The sequence below is a fragment of the Plectropomus leopardus genome, chromosome 18 (genome assembly GCF_008729295.1).
Source record: "Plectropomus leopardus isolate mb chromosome 18, YSFRI_Pleo_2.0, whole genome shotgun sequence".
Classification (NCBI taxonomy): Eukaryota; Metazoa; Chordata; class Actinopteri; order Perciformes; family Serranidae; genus Plectropomus; species Plectropomus leopardus.
This window is the reverse complement of record NC_056480.1, coordinates 24,594,303-24,619,795: the sequence shown is the minus strand read 5'-3', so window position 1 is coordinate 24,619,795 and position 25,493 is coordinate 24,594,303. Positions and strand designations below refer to the sequence as shown.

At 39.6% G+C, this 25,493-nt stretch overlaps 1 protein-coding gene across 1 annotated transcript; it reads left to right on the top strand.

Moving 5' to 3' along the window:
* Window positions 1–1,853: 1,853 nt before the first annotated feature.
* Window positions 1,854–15,002, top strand: zdhhc18b (zinc finger DHHC-type palmitoyltransferase 18b). Its single transcript, XM_042506356.1, has 9 exons — window positions 1,854–2,672; window positions 3,781–3,941; window positions 7,371–7,520; window positions 7,748–7,885; window positions 8,121–8,172; window positions 8,275–8,377; window positions 8,606–8,715; window positions 9,640–9,742; window positions 14,643–15,002. Exons 1-9 carry the CDS (start codon window positions 2,422–2,424, stop codon window positions 15,000–15,002), a joined length of 1,428 nt encoding a protein of 475 aa, XP_042362290.1. The 5' UTR covers window positions 1,854–2,421.
* The last annotated feature ends 10,491 nt before the right edge of the window (window positions 15,003–25,493 follow it).

Genomic DNA, 25,493 nt, shown 5'->3' with positions numbered 1-25,493 from the left:
CCCTTCTGTCACTGTGTAAACTGGAAATGTGCTGATCATCTGAGAACAGTGGTGTTCCGGCTGCACTGTGTGCGTTACGTTTCAGACAAATAGCAACTACCACAACAATTGTGGGCTACTGAGCTGTGTTTGTGCTGCTAACTCTACCAAGGTTTTTAACCTTTAACTTTTTGTGTGTTTATACTCACCGCTCTGTAAAAGAACGCCTTTGTGTACATGCATGTGGTGTTCTTCTATGGTGGGTCATCTCTACGTTACAATGCTTAACACTGGCCTGGCATGCATACTGCCACATTTTCTGTTGTTTTTGTGGATCAGTGTGCACAAGGGTTTGTTTTAACTATGTTATCATATGAATACAGAATTTTTAGTTTTTTTTAAATGCAAAGGAAAGACCTTTTCCTTTTTATTGGGGCTGTTCTTGTCTAAAGGTGGCTTTAGCTCTCTCCCTGCCAACACAGCTGATTCAAATAATGAACTTGTTATAAACTCCAGACGCTGCTCAATAACGAATCATTTAATTCAACTGTGTTGCAGCATTTAGAAATCAAAAACATGTAGAACAAGTGGTATTTGAGGAGATGTTTCGAAAATGCTGGACCAAATCCTGCACACTTGACCTTTATGACAAACAGTGTTGATTTAGCCAGTACTACAGGATGCAATGGCAAAAAGCAGCAAAAGTGTATAGCAGTCGCTTTCTACTAGCCAAAAGCAAAGCAAGGCAGGGGTGTCTAACTAGTTTCCAGGTAGGTTTGCCTATTAGCTACACGGGGGCGTGACAGAGTGTCAGTATGACGACCTGAGAAAGATGGCTTGTTGCTCGTGGGGTTGAGCAAGCAGCTGCTGTCCCTGCTTCTCTGAACTGCATACCAGCAATGAATTTAGTGGTACAGAGTACTGGAACATACTGGTCTACTTTCACCTCTGTTACACACACACTAATATTAGGCTATTATTGCTATATGATATTATCTGAGTTTCAGGACCATTCTTTGTATAGGCCTAGGCATTGTGCCTGGGTCACACACCTGGGAAGTACCCCAGGCCAGACACTTTTTAATGTAATTGTGAAGAACCATGCTCCACACAGCAGTGTCGAGCATTTAAGTCAATTTGACCAAGTGGCCAAACCATGAAATTACATGATGCCACTGGGCCCAAAAAGACTTTTCTTCATAGTCTAACACTGTGCAAGAGACCTCTATAAATCCGTGACTGGTCAGTTGCACTGGAACGCATTAAGGTAGGAAGTCGGTAATACTTAAAAACAAAAAAAGAAACAACAATAACAAAAAAACCTTTTTATTAACAGTTTTGAAAACAGTGCTTTCAGTGGACAACACATTCAGTTCAGTATGTACAAAAAGTAGCAAGTAATGACCAAAATTTACAAATAAAAGTAATGAGACAAACCAGACAAAACTAACTAACCAACTAACTAAATAAATAAATAATAAAATACAATAAAATAGAGGCAAGTATGAACACACGTACCTTAATAATTCCAGACCTGGAATTGTTGACTTCCGATTGCAGCTCCGCAGATTCCTCGCATGATGAACGTCAAGTCACCCACAGTGACCGCTGATTTACCGGATATGGAAGGTAACGTTTGACAACATTTCATAATCTGTAGACATTTGACATTTATACGGAAAGACGTATAAAGGAAAATGCTATAAATAGGTTATTGAAAATCATTACGTGTCCATTAATTTTGTATGATTGTCATCGTTCTAATTAAAATGGAATTAAAATATTGTTGCTTTATTTTGAAATGAAATGAACCGGAAACGCAGTTTTTCTTTGTGTTGAGTTTGACAACAGCTAGTTTGACGGGACGACTCGTTTTGTGACAGCGTAGCTAACCAGCACTAGTCACGAATGTGTCGGGGCTCCTGGTAGGAGAGTAATATATATATAAATGGAAAAATATTAAGTTTTATTGCTCCTCTTGATTTATCCATTCGGGATATTTTGGATATTCGCAAAAAGGGGTTGGTAATGTGTGCAAGACGAGCAAGCTAACATGCTAGCAGGGGTAACGGTATTTTGGGTTTGCTGATGTTAAATAGTCCGCAGCTGGCTGAGTTGGCTAGTCTTAATGGCTCAGCTAACAAGCTAACGATGACCAGTTGGTCAAAACCTGAATTTGTGCGAAGACTTTCTGGAGATAAAGTCAAGGAGGGATAAGTGAAGAGGCATGGATAGCACCAGAGATGTAATTTCGAGCACGGGCTGTTTGGGTTATTTACAGCTGGATACCCATGGTGTAGGATTAGCTTGTTTTCTCCGCGGAGTGACGACGTTTGCTCCTCTCAGCTGCATCAAACACGGGCGTCGGTGATGCTGTCGACCGCTCGCCAAAAGACCCGGTTCTCCGAATTGGGACAGAGCACCCAAACTTCATCATAAATCATGAAAAACTGTGAGTATCAACAAATCGACCCCCGGGCACTTACGACGCCCACCCCGACCCCTCCACCTCATCATGGACACGACGGGGATAAGAGAGAAAAGCCCAAGAGACCGAGGAGAAAGTGGGAAATTTTCCCCGGGAAGAACCGCTTCTACTGCGATGGACGGATCATCGTGGCCCGGCAGAGTGGAGTATTACCCCTCACCCTGGGCCTTATTCTCATCACATGTGGATTATTCTTTATATTTGAGTGAGTTTATGTGTCATATTAGGTCCACAATTCAGTCATATCACCTGCGAGCTCAGCTCATATGACGTATAAAGGACGAAATATCAATACGTATCATATCCCACATCATACAGTAATATGAAGAAAACGAGCTTTATAAACTGCAATTTTATTGAATTGATTTCTGTCTGGTTTATCAAATCCACGCCGAATATTAGAGCAGGTTCTACTTATTCCTAATGATGTCCTTATTTGTGTTTTACCAGAGCAATCCATGTACTAATACGCAATTCACATAAAAAATGTCAGATTTCATAATGTAGTCTGGTAAAGTTTTACATTTAGATTTAGTCTTACAATGATTGAATGTCATCTATTTTGGGGAGAGGGCAACGGGCAACAAAAGTATAAGTGAGCCAATAATTAGAGAGAAATCAGTAATAAGTATAAGAAACATATCTTAAAAAAATTAAGGACAAATATGCACACAAAGAAAAACACTCAAAACAAATAAAAAGTTAATTAAAAAACTATAAATAATAAATTTGTAACATAATTTTATATATGTAATTTTATTAATTAAAAATATAGTTTTCATTTAGCCTTTTTTCTTTTTTCCCTAGATATTTTTCCCTAGAAATAATGTGTTTTGTAATGTATTTTAAAAAATACTAATTTTCGACATCTACTTTCTTGTAATTTGTGGAACATTTTTAACAAGTTGCTCATTGCCTTTTTCCCCAGTGTTTATGAAAGAAATCACACCAATTTGATCAGGTTTCAAAGGTTTAAACACTTTTAAAAATATTTGAAAGCAGCACAAGAAAAATGATGTTGCTCCATGTTTCAGTGGGCTGATAAGGCATGATATATACTATGATAAAGAGTAGTGCTTGAATATGAAAATTATTCTCTGTAACATTGCAGTGAAAAGTGTGTCCTATCTCCATGGATTTTACATGGTGATTAAAGCCACTGAATGTTAATTATAAGTAGATCCCCTGGTGGGTGAAAAAAATTAGGTCCAGGTGTATGAGACTGGGCTTTTATCTCCATCCTTTTTCAGCCTTTTATTCTCTCAGCCTGTCTTAGTAACTCATCTTCTCTCTGTGGCTGCCCCTTATCACAGCTGTCCCTTCCTGGTCAAACACCTGACCAGCTGCATACCTGTAATTGGAGGAGGCCTCTTTGTGTTTGTGCTCATCACCCTGCTCCAGACCAGCCTCACTGACCCCGGCATCCTGCCCAGAGCAACGCCAGATGAGGCGGCAGACATTGAGAAACAGATCGGTAAGGACCAACTGGGTTAAAAGCAAGGTCCTAATGATATGGTTGTCTCAAGGTTGTTTAAATGTGATATCCAATATCATAAAATTTTACAGTTTTTAATGTATACTGTGCAGATTTTTTTCTTTAAAAAAAAAAAGGCTCACTTTAAAGACTCAAACAAAGTAATTTCTCTAAGCCAGTGGTCCCCAGCTGGTGCAGCCACAGGGTCTAGATTTCTCCTAAGTCATTAGTTCAAGGTCCACACATTATAAATTACCATGTATTTAATTTTTTAAATTAATTTTGCAAAATGCAAACAACAAGTGGGCTTAGAACACATAGACATAAAACATAATGCAAAAATGAACAGAGACGACACTTCAGCAGAAAAGCTCGGTGTCTGGAATTCACTTTACTTCAAAATAAATCATTTTTTTTACAAACTTGACACATTCACAAGTCACTTGTGGTCCATTCAGAGTGGACACCTGACCCACCAAGTTGGGAACCACTGCTCTAAGTCATTATTTAGATCCCACTAGCATTGTGTGGCAGTGTATTATGTGAAGAGATCGTGCCCACAGCCTGTATTGTCCTATTATTTCGCTGTGGTCGGGATGTTCTTTGGACTTAATACAAAGTCTTTTTTTTTTTTTTTTATAAGGGCTGCTATGAATTTCCTTCTTGATGCGGCATCATGTCACTCCAGTGTGTGTTTTAGACAGCATGCCGGCATTGCAGAATCAAAGGTGTGACGTTTAACACAACAGCGTTGGCCTCTAACGTGACATCACACACAGGCCTTTATAAACAATAACAATGGCATAGCATGTCAATAAAAATCATCAACTAGGTGCCAGATCATAAGCAGCACACATCTAAGAGGTAACTACAAAATTCCAGAAACAAACAAACAAAAAAAAAACACTGAAAAACGTTAATATATAGTCAGGGGAAATACCAAGCCAACAAAGGGAAAGAGAGGGTGCATCTGGGTTTGGCTATCGCTTCCCCCTTAGCTGGCAATATTGTTTACAAACCATAATCATCAATGCCTGCATAGCAGAGCATTAAGTAATGGCATTCTTCATCCAGAGTGGTATTCCTGCCAATTTATGGCTCTGAATTTAGGCCACCACCAGCACTAGAACTCTCCAAATGTCATTTATATTCCCAAATAGAAAAGCAAACTGAAACTGAGTAGCTCTGCTCATTTCTTCATAAGTCTGCTCAGTGGCATTCATTTGTGTCAAACCTTAAAGAAATTCTATTTTTGTCACTGTCACCAGAGCGTTCACACGGTTTATTTTGCTTCAGAGCACAATTCACATTTCAAACTGAAGGCATTGTTCTGCTGAGGTCAGCCGTTTCACCCTGAAATGGAAACATAAGGCACGTTCTAATGAACAGTGATTCTGTTGCCAGTTTATTTTAATGATGATGAATCTTTTGGCATGTTAAAGGTCCTAAGTAGATTTCTTGAAAAGACTCATTTACCATGACTCTGTGGAACGAATGTCAACTTGGCAGCAATTAGTGTATTTATTTGTACAAGAAATGCGTCCTTTTGACTTCTAAAGTTTGGACTGGAAGATTTGCTTTCCCTCAATCTGTCTGTTTTGCACCTCAGGTCTGTTCAAAGCATCCCATCAGTTTTATTCACTGTCAGTTTCATGTCTTGCCAACAGTATCTTTGCTCTTCATATGGCAAGCCTCGATGTAATGACCTTCGTGTCTAAAGTTGGCTCGTGCGCACCTTGTTAACTCCTACTCATGACCAAAGTTTAGGCAGTGATGATGTAACATGTTCATATTACCCAACCGTTCTGCCGTTGTTGTAGTTATATTTGAAAGAGAGATTCTGACATAAGTATTGAACATTTACCTACCGCTCTGTCTTTAAGGAAACGCTTTGGACATTTCGTTTGCAGTATTCTCCTGTTATTAGGCTGAATGTAATTACTGATCCCATTAATAGTTAATCAGTCAGTTAGTTAGTCCGTGGAGTTAATTCAAGATTTGTCTTAATTTCATACTAATTCTAAGCAGATTTTTAGCTCGTAGTGAGTTGACAGTGGAAAAGTGGTAAGATAAAGCCTGTAAATAAATACTAAAAAACACTACAAATATGCTTAGACTGTGCTGTTGATTTAGTATTGCCCCACTATGTGGACATTTCAAAGTAGCTGCTTAATTTCCATGCATCAGTGTAATTCTTATGTCTTCTCCTGTAAATTTTAATGGGACATTCACCCCAAAATCAAAAATACACATTTTACCCTTCTGTAATGCTATTTATCAGTCTAGATTGTTTTGGTGTGAGTTGCAGAGTGTTGGAGATATTCTCTCCAATATAATGGATCCAGATGACACTCAGCTTGTGGTGCTGAAAGCACCAAAAAATTACCTGAAAACATGCAACAGCAATGTCTCTTTCCAGAAATCATGACCCAGTTATCCAAAATAATCCACAGACCTTGTTATGAACAGTTTCGCGCAGGAACTATTTTCTTTCTACTCAACTACATGTGCATCTGCTCATGGATGAGAGACACCTGACAGTGTGAGATGTAAACATTAATAGAGCCCTCAATGGCTGGCTAGCTCAGTGCTGCTATCTTTTTTTAATGAACATTAAATAAGGAGTCAAAAAAGCACATCACATCTTTGCATGAAATGAACTGAATGAGAGCAGCAACCAATAAAATCAAAATATGTAGACACAATCAACCAAACAACCAAAGAGTAAATCATAAGACACAAAAAATAGGGAGAAAAGAAAGAAGAAAAAAACAAAAACAACAAACAAACAAACAAAAAAAGTGGTCATTCAGAAACTAGGGTACATAGAAATTCATTCACTTAGTGCTGTTAGCTGAGCTAGTAGATGCACACTTCCTTCTGCGTAGTGATACAGTTGGTGGGTTTACTTCTCTAGCAAGAACATAGTTCCTACACGAAACTGCTCACAACAAGGTCTGTGGATTATCTTGAGTAACTAGGTCAGGATTTCTGGAAAGAGACATTGCCGTTAAATTTTTCAAATGAATTTTTTTTGGCGCTTTGAACACCATATGCCATCTAATTCCGTTATATTGGAGCAAAGACAGACATCTCTATGGCTGATATCTCCAACACACAACAAAACAATCAGTACTGACAGAAAGCACTACAGGTGAGAAGAAAAATATATAGTTCTAATTTTTGGGTGAACTGTCACTTTAAGATGGAAAAATGCGTTGATTTATTGTATCTTGAGTGGACAAAAATAGAATACTATGGCTATGCGTAAATAGAACATACTTTTCACGATTAGTATGTAATGGAGACAGCTAAACATTTTTAACAGCAGGAAAAGTTGTCAGTATGCTATAATTAAAGGCCAGATCATTATCATTTAAGATCTATTGATCAGTGAATAGGAGTAATTATGTGTCTTCTCCTATGCAGACAACACGGGCAACACCAGCTACCGGCCGCCACCGCGCACCAAGGAAGTCCTCATCAACCAGCAGGTGGTGAAGCTCAAGTACTGCTTCACCTGCAAGATGTTCCGACCTCCGCGCACCTCCCACTGCAGCCTGTGTGACAACTGTGTGGGTGAGCTGCGGGCACACACCGGCACTCTGACATTTACACATGATAAATAATTGATGGAGACCTCATAGGGCCACAGCGAACATGATCCCATTACTCTCGCTCAGGCCCCACTCATGGAATGACTCATCAGCGGCTTCTCAAAACTGTCGACGTTTTCCTGAAATAAAATTTCAATCCAAATGTCAGCGGTTCCACTCTGGGTTTATTTTCTGTGTTTCTCTTTTCAGAGCGATTTGACCATCACTGCCCCTGGGTGGGGAACTGTGTGGGGAAACGCAACTACCGTTTCTTCTACACCTTCATCGTGTCCCTCTCCTTCCTGACGGCGTTCATCTTCGGCTGCGTGACCACACATCTAGCGCTAAGTACGTGTTTTTGCTCCGGATCACAGGTGTTTTATGTTTGATCTTACTGATAATAGCTGCCAACACACCTGACTCAAACAGCTGTCAGTAGGTGTAAGTGTTTGTTTTGTCTCGCTTGGATTGCCAGCCGGGCGGGGTTTACAACATTAGAGCAGGTTCACATAGCAGCCACTACACACTTTTACTCTTAATGGCCTTGTGTCAACATTATTTTTTCCTCTTACTCCTCTTTCAGGGGCTCAGGGTGGAAAGGGCCTGGTGTTTGCTCTGCAGGAGAGTCCAGGCAGATATCCTTTAATCACAAATGTGTAAAATTTACGTCAGTAAGTATTTTTATTTTTGTCTCCCTTGGCGCATATACCAATGCTCTCCTTGACTCGACCTTTCACTGCAGTGGAGCTGGTGATATGTTTCTTCTCAGTCTGGTCCATTTTGGGCCTCTCAGGCTTCCATACATACCTGGTTGCTTCCAACCTGACCACTAATGAAGATGTGAGTAATGCCTTGAGTTGACTTTACCGCAATAAAATCGTAGAGTAGATGTGAAATAGACTTTTTTGGTGTCTTGTGGTACAGTATTAAGACAATTTGGAATATTTGTAAAGTAAAATAGTATTTTAATTACATTGCATTAAAGCTGTAGTTGGTAACTTTTATATAAAAAAAAATAGGATATGAATGTGAATCAAGATTCTGTATTCTATATCTTGTTCGGCCCAGATTAAAGGCTCCTGGTCGGGGAAGAGTGGAGAAGATGTCACCAACCCGTACAGTCATAAAAACATCTTTATCAACTGCTGCTCTGTGCTCTGCGGACCCATGCCACCCAGGTTAGTCTGTTTGAGTTATTAAAGGACTCCATGCTTGATTAGTATGTTTGAATGCGCGCGTGTCAAAGACATCCAAACACACTGCATTTGGTTTCATTCACGTCTCAGAAGTGCATGTATATAATGACTTATAACCCCAAACTAGGTTCGCAATCAGGAACACATTGCATTTATCAGCCAGGAAGTGTTTTGGATTTTGCACGTTAGACACTAGATCAATCATTAAAAGTGTTGTTAGTAACTTTTTCTGCAGGGCTCTAATCCTTGAATTAAAATTTCTGGAAATTAACAGCAAATACTAAATTCAGCATACTCATCTACCCTTGTATGCTGTTTTGATAATGATAATATTATAATAACAATACATTATATTTATAGAGCCCTTTAAGGAAGTCAAAAAAGATCATAAAATAGAATACATTAAAATGCAACATTACAATTCATATGACATTAGTTAATGAGGCCTATAACCGATGTTTGGAACCAATATGAATTTACAATAAAAATGAAAACCTTTCGATATTTAGATTTTTGGAATGTAACAAACTCTAACACAAAACTATGCTTAAACGTCTTTAGCAAATACTTCATCAAACTGGAAACTTTCAACATCAAAAACAGCAACTTTTTTTTTTAATAAAATCAAGTGATTTTTTTGAACTTCATAATTAATTAATTTTATGGATGATCGTCAGAATAAAATACCAATACAGATAATTAGCAAAATTTAAAATATCTGTTCCAGTAATTGGCCAGGTCGATCATTTGTTGACCCCATACTGCACATGTACAGTGTTGCTCAAAATGCCTTTTTTCTATCATTTTTGCAATCTGTAAGCATGATGTTTACTGTGCATTCATCACTAAGGATACATCAGCCTAAAGAGGCACACCTAATGACTTGAACCTTTCTGTCTTTTTCAGCTTGATCGACAGACGAGGTTTCCTACCCGCGGATGAATCCGCCCAGACAGCCGGCTCAGACATCGAGCTGCCCATTCTGGCCCCTAAAAACGAGATAAATGTGGTAGGAGGATCTTCCCAGCTGGCTTTTGGCTTGCAGGAATCCCCCTCTCCTGTGCCTGCACCCCCCTACTCCCACCAAAACTCTTCCTCTGCCTGACAGAAGCCTTGTTGCCTGCTGTAGCCTCTGTCTGCTGCCTGTGGTTGGTTGTTGTGTAAAGGTTAACCCCTTTATGTACATTGCAATCAGAGATAAAGTTGCAACAGGCTAAGATTTCCGTGGTAAAAATGTCAGAAAATATCAGGGTATATCGAATTGCAGTTATTGTAATCAGTTACAATGAGCCCTAATAGAATGAAAAAATAAGTTTTTTGGGTTCAATGAACTCTATTATAATTGAAACAATTTTTTAAAAGGAAAAATGTGTGAAAACTCAATTTTCATACCACGGTGTACTGGTTTCATGTTTCACTGCTGTGACTCTGGTCAGAAGTTTAGTGTTTATCACTTTTCTCAGTGCAAACTAGACATGAAGGTCCAGCGTGTAGGATTTAAAGTCATCTGTCAGCAGAATTGGTATATAATATTCATAAGTATGTTTTCATTAGTTGCTAATTACCTGAAAATAAGGATTGTTCTTTAACAGAGCAGGTCCTCTTTCAAGGAGTTCGCCATGTTCTTCAACAGAGAAGCCCAGAACGGAGAAATCAGAGACTGGTTCTAGAAAGGGCTATTTGCATTTTTTGCTGTAGTTTTATACACTTGGCACATGGGAGAAGTCTCAGCCCTGCAGACTCACTGCTAGATGCTTTGAAGGAATTTCAAAACGAAGTTGACAACTTGGTGTTTGCTTTACATCAGTTGAAGTACTTTGAATCAAATTTTAAAGCAGTTAAAAGGTCTGTCTCAATTTTTGGCAAATGGACGAACTTCCATAGAATGAGATGAGAGGATCAATATCAATGGGTGTGTTTCCATTGCGGGAACATTTACAGGAACGGCCTCGTTGTCTGTGCTCTCAGCCTCTGTGTCTCCATCGCAGGGTACGTCTCTGGTGGGACCCACTGGACGCTTGAGTTGATGTAATCATTCTTCTTCTTCTGCTGGGTTATATGCTGCGTTCGTGTGATGTCGGAAGGGCAGACATTATTCAAAAATTAGCAAGAAATTAGAAGAAGGTTACAAGAAAATTACCTGAAAATAAGAAAAAAAAGGTTACCATGAATTATATAATTACAATAATAGTTTTCTGGACACCCCCCATGCCCTTTTTAAAAAATCCCCTTTTTAAAAGTAATTTTCAGGTTATTTTCTTGTTCCTTTTACTGATTTCTTGCAATTGGTTGGACATTTTTTTCCCAAGTTGCTCACCCCCACTCAGTAATGTCAGTTAGGCAGCAATATCCCTTCAGGTTTTACTAACATTAGCCACCACAGGTTATTTCAAGACGTAGTCAGGCTCAATTGATTAGGAGTGCATTTTATTGCTTATAGTTTGTCTCCCTCTGTTTCAATCATTGTGCCAAGCTAAGCTAAGCAGCTGCTGGCAGTAGTTTTATATTTGGAGTACAGATGAGAGAAGTATCAATCCTTTTATCTCACTCTCGGGAGGAAATGAGCTGCTTTTACAAAAAGCTCAACTATAGTTTTAAACAGTGTTTTAGTAATGTGCAGTTGGCTGTTGAAAATGAACATATCAGGTTTGCAGACATTTTTTCTTTTGAAATAAGCGACAGTGATACTATTTACTATATAATTTATATATATATATATATTTGTAGTTTTTTATCAGAATTTACACCTCCAGTATTTTCTCATGTGCAGTATGTCGACTCAGGGTGTTTTTTGAGGGACGAGGAGAGCACGAGTTGTAAGTGAACATGCTAGTTTCTTGTTTGTTGTTCTCTCTGACAGCAAGCGATATAAAAGGACGTTTGGAAAGTCGTACAGCAACTTTTGTTTACAAGACGTTAACTGCGGTTCAGAAGAGAGTGGCAGCCTGAGCTGCAGTGCTCTCATATCAAGCAGTAGAGTAGCTGCAGTTTGGATTTTTTTGGAAGACAAACAGCTCATTTTTGTTTACACCAAAATAACAGGACAGCCATAAAAGCTTTTTTTTTTTTTTTTTTAATTTTTGTGTATGGAACAAACTGAAAGCCAGTTGACGCTGTTAGTGTTTTCTTGTCTGAAATTTTGTTGTTGGCTTCGGTGAATGTGTAAAAATAGTCTTTTGAATTCAGTTGATGCACCGGTGGAGCTGTGAGGAAGCTTTTTCTGCACCAACATTTCTTTGTTTTTATTTTGTGGTGGTTCACCTTCTCATGTTACCAGTCATATGTTTGCATATGAAACGTCAAAATGCCAAATTATTTGTGACACATCATGTTTGTCTTCATGCCTCTGTTACCTGTTTTATACATTTATTTTGTCAGTAAATGCAATGTAAACATAATAAAACATGCATTTTCGTCCATGCAAATCATCATCTGTGTGTGCTCATTTTTCATTGTACTGTTTGTGCACCCTCCAAATTCAAATATTGGGAGTATTTAAGTATTTTCCAAGCTCCTAAAAAACTGTCCCGGTGTCAGTACCCTCCCAGTGTGTCTCTTCATCCAGTCCTAACTTGCTGTTCTGTATGTGATTTGTCTCTGTGCCTGTGTCGCGCCACCAACACAAGGAGGAGAAATGTCTGGACTTTGCTCTGACCTGCACTGGCTGATTGTCTACTGTTAGTGCAGAGAAAAGTTTGAGCTTGGTAAGCCTGTTTAGAGAAGGCGGAAGCGAGCGCAGAATCTCTGTGGCCACTGCTGTGTCTGCATGTTCTCTCTGGCTTGCTGCTGTGCCCATGCCTTATTTTTTTTTTTGCTGTCATGTTAAATGCATTTTAGAGTGGATAATTTAACACAAGACAGGGTGTTCTACATGTAAAATTCTATATGTAAAATGTATTCATATTTATTCTTATACTACACAAGTATCTTTAAATTTGACCTCTTTCATGCCACAGAATTGACTGTCTGTGACAAAAAGTTGTTCTTGTCAAGGTAAAAACATTTGTAGCATTTTGTACATGATGGGAGGGGAAAACTAAGCATACCAAAAGAACTCTTAAGGTGCATGATATAGTCACTATAGCCATGAAATCACATAAAATCAAAAGGGACAGTTCACTTATTGAACTACACCTGCCAAATGTGTCATCGTGCAGGAGGAAATGTGCATGTACTCATGGATGAGAGGTTTGTGCCCATGACAGTGTGACTGACTTAGCTCACTGAGTGGTGCTAGGTGACCTAGCACCATTGAATATCGAACTTATAGTTAGTATAAATAGTAGATGCACACTTCCTTCTGCATAGTGAAGTGGCAAATGTAGTTCTTCAAAGTCATTTAAAGGTTTAGGTGATAAAACTGTATAGTCTGGGTCTTCAGCAAGGGGTCTGGGAAACCCTAGAATAATTAAGACCCAATCACTCAAGATAATCCACAGACCTTGATGCGAGTAGTTTCATGTAGGAGCTATTTTCTTTCAAATGAACAACCGAATCAGCATGCAGAAGGAAGAGTGCATCTACTCATGGAAAAGAGCATGTGATAGCAAAAGATGTAAACACTGATTACAGCTCCTCGGTTCAGCTGTACGTTTAGCTAGCTCAGTGGTGCTAGGTGAGCCAGCAGTAAATGCACATTTCATTGGTGGCTGTAGTTTGGTAGAGAGAAAATAGTTCCTACATGAAAATGCTCATGACAAGGTCTATGGATAATCTTGTGTTACTTGGTCATGATTTCTAGAAAGAGACATTGCTGTTGAGTTTTAAATATATTTTCTTTTGGCACTTTGAGCACCACAAGCTGAGTGCCATCTTTTCCATTTATATTGGGGAGAAGGCAGACAGCTCTACGGCCGATATCTCCAAAACTCAGCAACTCAAACCAAAAAAAATCTACACAATTTGCCCTACAGGTAAGAAAGAAAATATGTATTTCTTTTTATTTTGGGGTGAACTGTCTCTTTGAGATAATTAACTTGACTGTGTAAACCCATTCTTAATACTATTTGGATATATGGATGGATATGGATATGAATATATATTATCTTTTTAAGCAGCTCCATACAGGAAAACAAATCAAAAAGTGTTGATATGTGTCAGTATCTTTGGGGACACACTGACAGCCTGGCTGGACTGACCTGATATCAAAGCTCCTTTGTCTCCCTGAAACTGAGATGAAATAGAGCTTTTTACACAGGGAACTGTGAACCTTCCTTAACAGTTAATGTTTTCAATTTGAATAAGAAATGCCCCCCATGGCTTTATGCTCTTGAAGTTCATCTATTATTCACACTCTGAGTGTATTGTAGCTTCAGGGCTGAGGACATTTTAAACTTAGGTCTAAATTCTCCAGGTGAAGAGCAGTGTTTAAAAGGCCACTAATCATTATTTTTATCTTAACAATCATTTCAACATATTCTTCCTTTAAAATTAACTGTTTCATTTGGTTCAGTGCTTTACAAAATATTGCTGTAAATTGAACACTGTTTCATTTTTGTTTTTTCTATTTACATTATTTTCCTTTATGATGTCAGGATTTTACAGCACCTGGCTGTTAATTTTATGGACATTTTTCACAGTGCACAAAGTACACCGCTGTAGTACTCTTTTGTACTATTTTTTACTGAGTTCTAACTAACTTGACAATGCTATTTGATGCTCTTTGAAACAAACACCTATCAAATATAATTCCCTAGGTCTATTGTTTATCTGCATGCAGATCTAAGGCACAAAACATTTGCAAACTCCTGCTTTGAGCCACACATGGCCTGCTTGCACTTCCAGCTTGCCTTGTGATTCATCTTGCACAGCTGCTGCTGCGTTCACTGAAGTGATGTAACATCCTGCTGTTCACCCTGCTAACTCCGCTGACTCGTCTCATCACTTTGTCTTTTGTTCTTTCTCCCCAGTGCACACAAGGAACTAAAGGTCTGCTGGAGTCGGCCACCCTCCCTCCGCTGCTGTCCACCTCGTGTCCTCAGGGGAAACCTCAGACAGCTCATACCTGCCCAGACAGCAGCCCCGCGGTGCACCCTGACCCCTCACCGGAGCTCTCCACCAGCTGCGGGGCCCGCCACACTGCTAGCTCGCAAGGCGATACCTCTCCACCACATCACACCAAGACTCGATCAAAGAAAAGCAAACGAGCGGCTTTGCATATTACCAACCCTTCCTTTGACGACGCCCCAGTTTCCCCTACCTCTCTGGACGCTGGCCCCAGCTCCAAAGCCAGGGGCCACAAAAGTGCCAGCTTCGACCCTTTGCGCTGACTGAAATGACGGCTTTCTCAAGTGAAAACACACCTTGTTTGAAACTTGCATGCTGTAACACAGTCAGATACAAGTGGTATGAATTCAAATATCTTATTACGTGTTGGTTGTCTGAAAGCTCGGGGTGAAGTCATGTGTATGAGGATGACAATCACAAAGATATGTGTGTATGTGTTCAATTTGTAGTGGAAATAGGAACACTAGAGCAGATTGGATGCATGGCTGTGGAGGATGCAGCCTTTGTTGTGGAATGAAAAGCGCAGGAAAAGATTACTGTTATCAGATGGTGGAACTGGTGTAGTGACAGAGCCATATGCCTTTCTGATGAATCTCATGTAAAACATGATTTAACCAGCATGTCGGATCCATCGAATATTGTGAAATAGTGGCTTTGATGTTTCAGGTGGAAAAAAACTCTGGGGGCTTAAAAAGCTTGGTGCGGTCTTACAGGGAAAGTCTCTCCCAAATATAGAATTCACATATGTTATTTCTATAACATTGGGCAGCTCTGATTATTGTGTGACTTTGCACCAATTTCCCCTTAAACTGAACAGCAGGGAGACAGTTTGTACTGGTGATGTCATCTTGAGAAATTAAGGCAGTCACGGGACTCTGACCACAACCATGGAGCATTTAAGAATATGAGGAAATTTTGCCATTTATAGCTTAAAGCTCTGCATTTAAATCAAACTGCTTTGGATGTACAGATGGACAACAAATTAAAACTTACACGGCTCATTTTGCCTCAGTCCCCATCAGCAAGTTTATCTAGCCCCTCTCCAAAATCACCAATGCTTGCTCATTTGGGATGATTTTTAGTGACTGAAGTGATAAACATCCTCAGTGTTCTTTGAACATTTCTCTAAAACGTTTTTTTTCAACTTGTAGGTAACATTAGCCAATGCAAGCATTTTCCCCACAGGCTGTAAAATGTCTGAAAAACTGTTGACAGGACACCTTATATTGCAAATTATGTCAATTATGACTATTATTATGAATACAAAAAAGCAATCTAAAAATTCATGATGTCATGTGCCGAGCAGCAACTTGCGTGTGAAGCCAAAAGATATTTGCATATTAAATGGGCCGCATACAATGGAAGTAAACCTATAAACTTTTTTTTGCACATGCACCAGGTGAGCAATGCCCTTGGAATGAATAGGTGCTATACCGGGGTCCGGTGTGTAGTTATACATCCACGATTGCAATCTGCCAGTTTACCACTAGATGCTGCTAAATCCTACACACTGGACCTTTAACATATTATCAGAAATTGCAATCTCAGTTTGTGACTCTAGTGGAATTCATGTGATTTGGTGTGGAAAAGACATTGATGAACCTTATATTTACATGTATTGAATTGTGGATTCATTTTTTTTTACAGTTTTAAATGTAGGCCTACATACAGTTTTAACAGAAAATGATGAGATTCCTGGACAGCATATAGACATTTATGTTTTTGCAAACAAGATTTTCTTTGTCACCAATCTGAAATATCTCAAAAGTATATGGGTCCACTGAGTTCAGTAAGTAATACACTTTCACTGGACCTACCCCCAAAAATGGTCATGTGATGCCATTATCCAACTTTCTTTGTTAAAAGCTTTAACAACCAACATACTGAAATCGCACATGTGAGTTCTGTTTTGTGTGGATTTTCCCTTTAACATTGCACAAACAGCACAGTGTGTTCAGTCGTATCGGTGTGTACAGATTTCCGTGCTGTGTAAATGGCAGTGAATGCAACTGCATGATAATGACTAAAGACCTTTTTTTTGTTTATTTACATCCATTCAGACATCACTTTATAGTCCCCGAGGGGTCTTGTACCACTTTTTGTAGGACTCCTGAACATTGTGCACCTGAGCTGAAGCAGTGCCATCAGTGTTTGTGCTGCACCACCTCCTGCTTGTGCTGTCATAACCATCACACAATGATTTTTAAGCTTCTACTTCCTGCTCACACTGCAGAAGCAATACCTGTGCTTCCTCCTTCAAATGGTTTTACTTTTGTGCGCTTTGACAAATCTAATGTGAACGCTGGAGTGTGTTGATTCGTTCTCAGGTGGGGTTCGGTATTCAATATGCAAGTTCCATGTTTGTTTATCCATATTGTAACCTGATGGCAATAGCTGCACAAAAATGCAATGATCACAACCATCATCTGTGCACTAAAACATAGGCACGCACACACACACACACGCACACACACACACACGCACACACACGCACACACACACTCACACTGTCTGTAGCTCAGTTAAAGCGTGTTAACACGGTGTAGAGCAGCCTCACTTCATGTGCAGTATTCACCTTGTCATCCCTACACCCTCTGGATGTCACTGAGAGTGACTGAAAGTAATGCATTTCTGAAGAGAGAAAAAATGTACTGTATTTGTACAAACTGTGAGGTTATTCCAGATGATGCTCCTGTCAAAGTAAAAGGAAAAGAAAATAAAGTTCAGTGAAATAAAGAGGCTCCACTTGTTTTTATGGTGCTGAAATGCTGCAGTCGGCCACTAGATGACAGTGAAGAACCGCCGTATAAACATGGAGCTGCAGCCAGATAACCCACCCAGTCAACCAGGATATACTGTGAACATACAGGCATTTCTACCCTCATGATTCTCCTCTAATTCTTTTGCTTTTTTGTCTTCCTCCCTTAAATTACATTAAATTATATAAGTAAATGGAGCAGATAATTCAGTAATTATGAAGGGAAGTTTCTACTTTTAAGGCATTTGGAAAAAAAAAGTTTGAGACTATTCATACAGTCATGAATAAATAAAATTTTAAGGAATACTGTTGGGTTTAATCAAATTTGACAGACTGTGGCATCTCCCTTGCAACATAAGGAAACCCAACAACTGTCATCAGCTAGCCTATTTATATATAATAATACAATTATATAATAAAGATACTAATTACAAAACAAACACATCAACTTACTGTCACTATATTCTGAAAGACACACATGAGACAGATAATGTCCCTTTATCTATTCCTACTCCTTATAATGGCATTGGCTATTACTTGCATGGTGCATGGGAACTAATCAATCGGAGCCCAGCAGTTTCTTAAGCAGCTGTCAATCACTATGTCAAACTAGGCAGCGCCAGTAAAATATGAATCGATATTCTGTAACTGAATCTCTTGCCTCAAATGTTGTCAGAAACATTTTAGTGTACTCTTCAGCTGTGTAATTGTGCATGTTGGTAACACTTGACACACACATTCCAAGCATCCATTTATCCACCTCTGCAGGATTCAGTCCAATTAGTACTCACTGGGCTGAAGGCAAAAACAAATTGCCAGTCTATCAAAGTTTCTTTGAAAAAATGCAAAGGGCTGTCACCACTGAATGTTGGACAGTTATGAACGTATTTAATCTGTGGTGATCTGTTTGAATCCAGAATTCATGTATAACAGGCAGTGCCTTGCACTTCAGTGCTCTCCCGTTGTCATATTGTACACATTAGGGTTCCTGAGCTTATAGACTTAACATTGGAATGACATCATTGACTTTAAAATCCCTTGTCTAGGCTCTTGGAAAGTTTTACAAATACAGAACTTATAGTCTCATGGATTTAAAATTCATACTACACAGAACAACTGACCTTGTGGCAGCGCTGAATCCTGCTCTATGAGCCTTTTTTACACCTGTTGTTACCATGCGTTTCAGTAGATCTGATCACAAGTGGACACATTTTTAAGTCTGTCTGCTCCAGTCTGTTCTCATCCCAAAGTCGTCATATAATGGTGTTTTGTCAGAGATAGTGGCGTAAGATACCGATGCTAAAAGCCACTTTTTGTGGCAGCATGATATGCCATTGGGTGGGTTAGTTTATTATGCTGCTGGAAGGAATCTTTTGCTGTGTTACGATTGGGTGGACAGCACCAGGTGCGGGTGGATACGTGGACAGATGGAACCTGTCATGGCTGTAAGATATGCTGCTGGATGGCATCAGGTTGAGATGCTGCAAGTACCGATGCAATATAAAGAGTATGAGGCTCCTTTTAGGGCAGGCAGGAGGGGTGGTGGATGGATCCAACTAACCATGGACTTTCACATGGGAGTCTGGTGTTTGCTTCCTAAATGAGCCAAACAATATTTTTTTCTTACCCAAACCACCCATGCCTTTGAAGTGTTATCCTAACTATGTGCTTTTGGGGACGTCATGGCATTGGTTGCCATGCACGTTTGTTGCCTAAACAAAACCACCTTCTTTTTTTTGCCTAATCCTAACCATGTGTTTCTGCTGATGTCTTCACATTGGTGGCAGCTTCCCATAACATCACCAGCAGATGCAGTTGGATACCTAGAGCATAATATGTAGACATGGAAGTCCACTGACAAATTAGTAATATGTGATGACTTGGGATGAGAAGGTGTAATCAGAGCCTATTATTACATCCATGGTTGCCCTCAGTAAACAGGACTACTTAAAAAAACCAAAAAAAACTAGCAAGTCGTGCTGAGTGGATAATAATAACCATCTGAAGCTTTGGGCACCACAGATAGTAAACTAATGTCAGCTAAGTTCTTAAATATAGTCCTACAGTGATGCTGGCTCGTAACTTTCACTATAACAGAAGAGGCAACAGGGACTATGCAGTTCTTAATCAAAGTTAAGTCCAAGTTCATAAGTTCATTCAAACAAACAACATAGTTTAATTTTTTCGAACACATTTTTTTTTTTTAAAAATTGCAACATAGGCAATAAAGTAAATTCAGGAGCGTTTGCGTTTGTAGCCTGATGGTTTTAAAAATACTGCTCCAGATTAGAGATTATGTTGTATGAACCATTTACATTTTAATATTGTTAACTTGTTAATATCCTAACTAAGTGTGCCATATGAACATAAGAAGCTTAAACTTATGTCCCTGCCAAGCTCTGGATGTTCTAAGCATGTGTGGTTTTCTGTGTTTGATTTTCTATTATTCTTTGGCGCACACCCTGTAATCACTCTATGCATATTGTATGGGCTTTTGTCATTAAAGTCAGTTACTGCCTGGTTGCGTGTAGAGAGCCTGCTCATGTATGTCATTGCATTTTCCCCTGATTTGCATTCTAACTCTGCAGAAAGAATGAGGAATGGCAAGATTAAATAACCTTCCAGTCCTTCAGGTTGCCTGCTCAGCTTACTGTTAAAACCCCCCCCCCCAAAAAACGGCCTCTATTCATAACATGAAAAGAAAATTCTTCGGCTTCAGTGGTGTACACACTTTATTCCCATCATTGCCTTTATTAATTCCATTTGCCTCTTTAATATCACAAACTATGACCAGGAGCTCCATCAACTACATTAGTCTCTCTTGAGAAAAGTGTCTTGAATGTGCTCAGTGATCTGGAATAATATTGTGTAAGAAAACTCTGGGGGCATTACTTTAAAGCTACACATAATAAAATAGGTTGGCTGAGGAGTTTTACATGTATACGTATCAAAAACAGGTGCTCTTTGGATCCAAGGACATGACTAAAACAGGAGAGGGTAGTTAAGACTTGTAGTTAACTTTCTCAAAAATAAGTAATAACCAAAAAATTCCAAGGCACACAGTTTTGTAAAAGTTATAAGCCTATGTGTTTCAACTCAGTTCATCAGGGCATGTGTAAACAAGCGGCAGCTCAGATTCACAGAGGCTGATGTCAGTTCTAGGCAATCAGAGCAGCACTAGATATTTGTCACAGGTGCTGTCAATGAAGTAGTTTACAGCAGAGTTTAAGACCACAAACATAGGTGATTTTTAGCAACCCATGATAGTTTTTCCAGTGGCATTTTATCCTGAAAATGTGTTACACGGAGCCCTGTTTTGGTGACCTGAGGCCATTTTTCCAGCAGCTTTTAGCCCTGAAATGGCTGTTTTTTTTAGCAGTCCGTGGCTGTCATTTCACTTGCTTTTTAGCCCCTAAACATGGGCATTTATTGGTGAATTGTGGCTGTTTTCCTGATGGCTTTTTAGCCCCAAACCTGAAGTTTTCTTCAGCAACATGACTTTTTTCCCAGAGGCTTTTTAGCCACCAAATGTAGGTGTTTGGAGGCTAGCGACCCACGATTGTTTTTCCAGTGACATTTTAACCCCAAATGTGTGTTACACACAGCGATGTTTTAGCAACCTGTGGTCAGTTCTAACCCCGAATCTGAGGTTCTCTTTAGCAACCCATGGTTGTTTTCCCAGTGCCATTTTAACCCTCAAATGTGTTTTACACACAGCCATATTTTTCTAGTGACCCACAGCTGTTTTTCCAGCGGCTTTTTAGACCCCAAACATGGGTGTTTTTTGTAAGCAATCTGTAGCTGTTTTTTAGCCCTCAAACTTAAGCAGGTTCCCTTTAGCAACCCATGTTTTTTTCAGCAGCTTTTTAGCCCCAAAAGTGGGTGTTTTTTAACAACCTGTTGTTTTTCCAGTGGCATTCAGTCCTCAAATGCATATGTCACGCGCAGCCATGTTTTTTATTAATCTGTGGCTGTTTTTCCAGCAGCTTTTTAGCCCCCAAACGTAGGTGTTTATTAACATCCCATGGTTGTTTTTCCAGTGGCATTCAGCCCCTAAATGTGTGTGTCACACAAAGCCATGTTTTTATCAATCTGTGGCTGATTTTTCAGCAGTTTTTAAGCCCCCAAACATTGAGTTTTTAATCGATCTGTGGTTGCTTCATGTTTGCAAGGTATTTAAAATAATGTAAACTAACATTTTGGCATATTTTTGAGGCAACAGTGCATCAGATATTATGCTCTCAACAAAACACAAAAAATATGCAGCTTTAAATGGCCACTGTATTTCTTAAGATAATAATAATAACTATAACAACAACAACAATAATAATAATAATAATAATAATAATGATAATAATAATAATAATAATAATAATAATACATTTTATTGATAGAGCACTTTTCACAAGGCTCAAAGACGCATTACAGAGACAAAAACAAAGTCAATTAAAACTGAATAAATAAAAACAAGATCAGTAAAAGCAAGACAGATAAGCATGATGTGGATAAATCAAACAAATGCAGATTTAAAAGGTGGTTCCCCCTAATTGCTATTTTAACACCTGGCCAAAGGATGACAATTGAAAACTAGCCTCTTATACAGTGTTGCTGATAAATGCACTTTTTTCCTGATAACACATGACTTTTGACCTCTGCTAAATTTTGTGTCAGAATCTGACTGCAAGTTTAAATGTAGTCATTAATATGGAATGCAGCATGTGACACTGGAATGAACATATGTTTTAGTCATTACAGAGGCCCCACTGTATTTGTAATCATCCTCATATTGGTCAGCGGCTTAAAATCCCTCATTGAAAACAGTTTAGGCGCACATGATTTATTCCCATGTATCCCTATGTTTACAGCTTAAAACATTGACCTCATATGATGTCATGTATCATGCTTTGTTGGTCTAAACAGCCCGTGACTTAAACATCTAGAAACTCTTGCCCAAACTGTGTGAAACACCACACATCAGCAGTATAATATCTTAACAAGTTTTTGTTTTCCAGCTGTCTAACTGGTGCTCTACCTGTCTGTCTTACATGTGTGCAGCTTACAAGGGAAGCGGGGCTCCCCTCTCGCCATGTGCTCTCAGGAATGTCAAGACAAATTAGGTTGCTCCGGGCCAAAAGAGTCTGCCATGTTTAATGAGTTCCTCGGAAGAACAAATAAATGTTTATGGACAGCCGCCGCTCAACATCGCTGATCTCCCCTTCCTTGTCTCGGGTGTATGGCTGTGTCATGAAAACACAGCACCGTTGCCAAGGAGATCCCCCCTCTCTGCTTAATGAGAGGGGTCTTTGTATGCGCCGTAGGCTTCAGGTTAAAACATTTTCATCACTCTTTACTATTCATTCACTTCTTGGCATGGATAACATGTCATCAGACGGCGGGACCAAACCTCATTTAGAAGTATAGGCCTTCTGAAACAGTCAAAGTTAAGATCAAGGGGCAGGAATGGGAACTTTTCCAGAATTTTATCATGTCTTCATTATGGCTTCAGCTGAAGTTCGACTCACATGTTTTTTTTGTTGTTTTTTTTAAAAGGCTGACTGTTGTAAGTCTTTAATCAGTGTTTTACTTTAGGCTTAAGTCTTACATATATTTGATGCTTTCACCAGAATGGATTCTTTCAGGGAAGAAAAGTTGCTTAAAGAGCAAGTTAAGACCATCCAAAATTCCTGTTTTTCTGACATCGAATGGATTTCTTCTCTTGGCTGTGGTTAAACATTCGCATTCCAGGTCATCACATATCGCCACTTTGCAGTGGACTTTTGTGTTGACATATTAAGCTCTAGGCATCCTACGTTTGCTGCGTATGTTTTGGGATGCCACTACATAGGCAACACTATCACATGGTGAAATGACGCTACACGTTTTTATGTTTAGGCATCAAAAGCACATGGCAACCAACACCGGGACGTCAAATGCACATACTGGCATAGATTGTTGGGATTAGGCAAATGAGGTACATGATAAAGTGTAGAAAAAAACCCCCCATCACATTTACACAGAAAGTGAACACCAGACTCCTGTAGGAAAGTCTTGGGTTTGTTGGACCCATGCTCACACTTCTTACATTACATCGCTGAGAGCAGCGTTTCAACCTGACGTCAGTCTACCATGTTTCATGTGGATGCAAAAAGTTCTGTTCGGCCACGTTCTCAAGTGAATCAGCAGGTGCAGTTAGGCCATCCGCCAGCATCGCGACCGCTTCTGTGTGGCTGCATTCTCGCCTGACACCGTCCAGCGGCATTTCATGTGGACCTAAAAAGTGGCTTTTGGCACTGCGATCTTTGGCTAAAAGCACTGTCAAAGCAACACTATTTTACGAGTCAGGAACAAGAGTGGGCTGTGGTCATACACTGTGAAATCACTGTTAGACGCAGTTACAGTGAGCAGCAACCCTCAAAGCTGAAAAAAAAGAAGGCAAATAAATGCAGTTGCTCAAAAGACCACTTGAGGCTGGCTCCAAAAGCAAATCAGTCCCAAGACCCCCATGGCAAAAAACCCCAACTTTACTTTAGAGATAAACATTAAATGATTTTGTTAGCTGTCGCTATTTAAAGAGCAGGATGTTCAGTTTTTCAGTTTCTCAAACAGCAAAAGAAAGCAGTCAATAGGGCCTAGAGATCAGAGTTTCTGGGTGAAATGTGTGCAAACGAGCTCTGCATTCAACTGAGGAACGATCAGAGTGTCAAGGGTGTGCATTTTCTCACCTCTCTTCAAGAGAGAGAGCATCGTCACACTCTGATTAGCCCAGAGGGGAAATGCACCAAGCTGCTCTCGATTCCTAATGAGGAGTTAGTCCCCACACCCTGCAACAGGTGATCTGATTCACTCACTAATCAACTCAGGGAAACTGACATCCAGCTATAATGAATTTAAAACAGAAAAATGACAGCAAGAACTAAATAATGAGGGACTTTTTAAAGATGATTTATTCATAAGCACACTATAAACCACTTTCACCGATTGTGTAATCATTTTAGGAGCAAAATCAATGCGTTTCGGGTCATTAACAGCTATACTTTAATGGTGTCAAGCACTATCTGTCTCAAATCCGATCACTGGTCAGTGGAGGTCTTTGAGGAATAGTTTTTGGTCTCAGGAGGCCATTTCCTGTCTGTGTTAGCCAGCCAGTAGCCAGACACTACATGTGTGCTCTGTGTTAGAAACCAGTCGCACCTCCTGTTTGCTCAGGTGTTTAAACTATGATCATTTCATTCGAGCGTGAAAGCCCTGATTAGTGCGTCTTTCAGTCAACACCTCTAACAGATGCTTCCACAACTTCTGCTTTTTATATTTCATCGTACGTGTTTATTAGTGTGTGTGTGTGTGTGTGTGTGTGTGTGATTCAGACAGGTTTAGTCCAATTCTAAAATTCCTCCAGTCAGTGCTGTCTTCCTCAGAAGGAAATAGTTGATTTGTCACATGTCCAAAGCATCAACACAGATGCCAGAGAGCTTCAAGAACAACCGTGTATATTTGCACTTTCACTTCACAAACCCACTGCGGACGCAATTCCACGACATGGTGACTTTTGTCTCTTTAATCTGTAAATCCATAAACAGATAAGTGTTTGGTGTCACTGTCAATTTTTTCTGCACTGGTTGATATTCAGAGGCCGGCTGTCTGACAGCTGGCAGATGGAAATTATGATGGAGCACCTGGAGGCCACGTGTCGACTGGATCGGAGCTGGAGAGAGTACGCTGAAGAAGAACCTGCGACTGCTGAAGGGACAGATGAAAAGGAAATAAACTGCTTTCTCAATTTGGATTTTGGGTCAAATTGCTACTGGATAACCTACTTTTCTTTGTCTTTAAGTTTCACATCCCCTGTCTCCTCCCAACCACTGCGATGGAATCACCATGTCAGGTTTTTTGTGGTACAATTAGTATAAACTGCGGGCAGTTTTACAGTGTGGGCTGGCATTGCCTCACCCTCCTCGCCACAGACTGTTGAGCCTCTGACGCTGTGTGGGGTCCACCA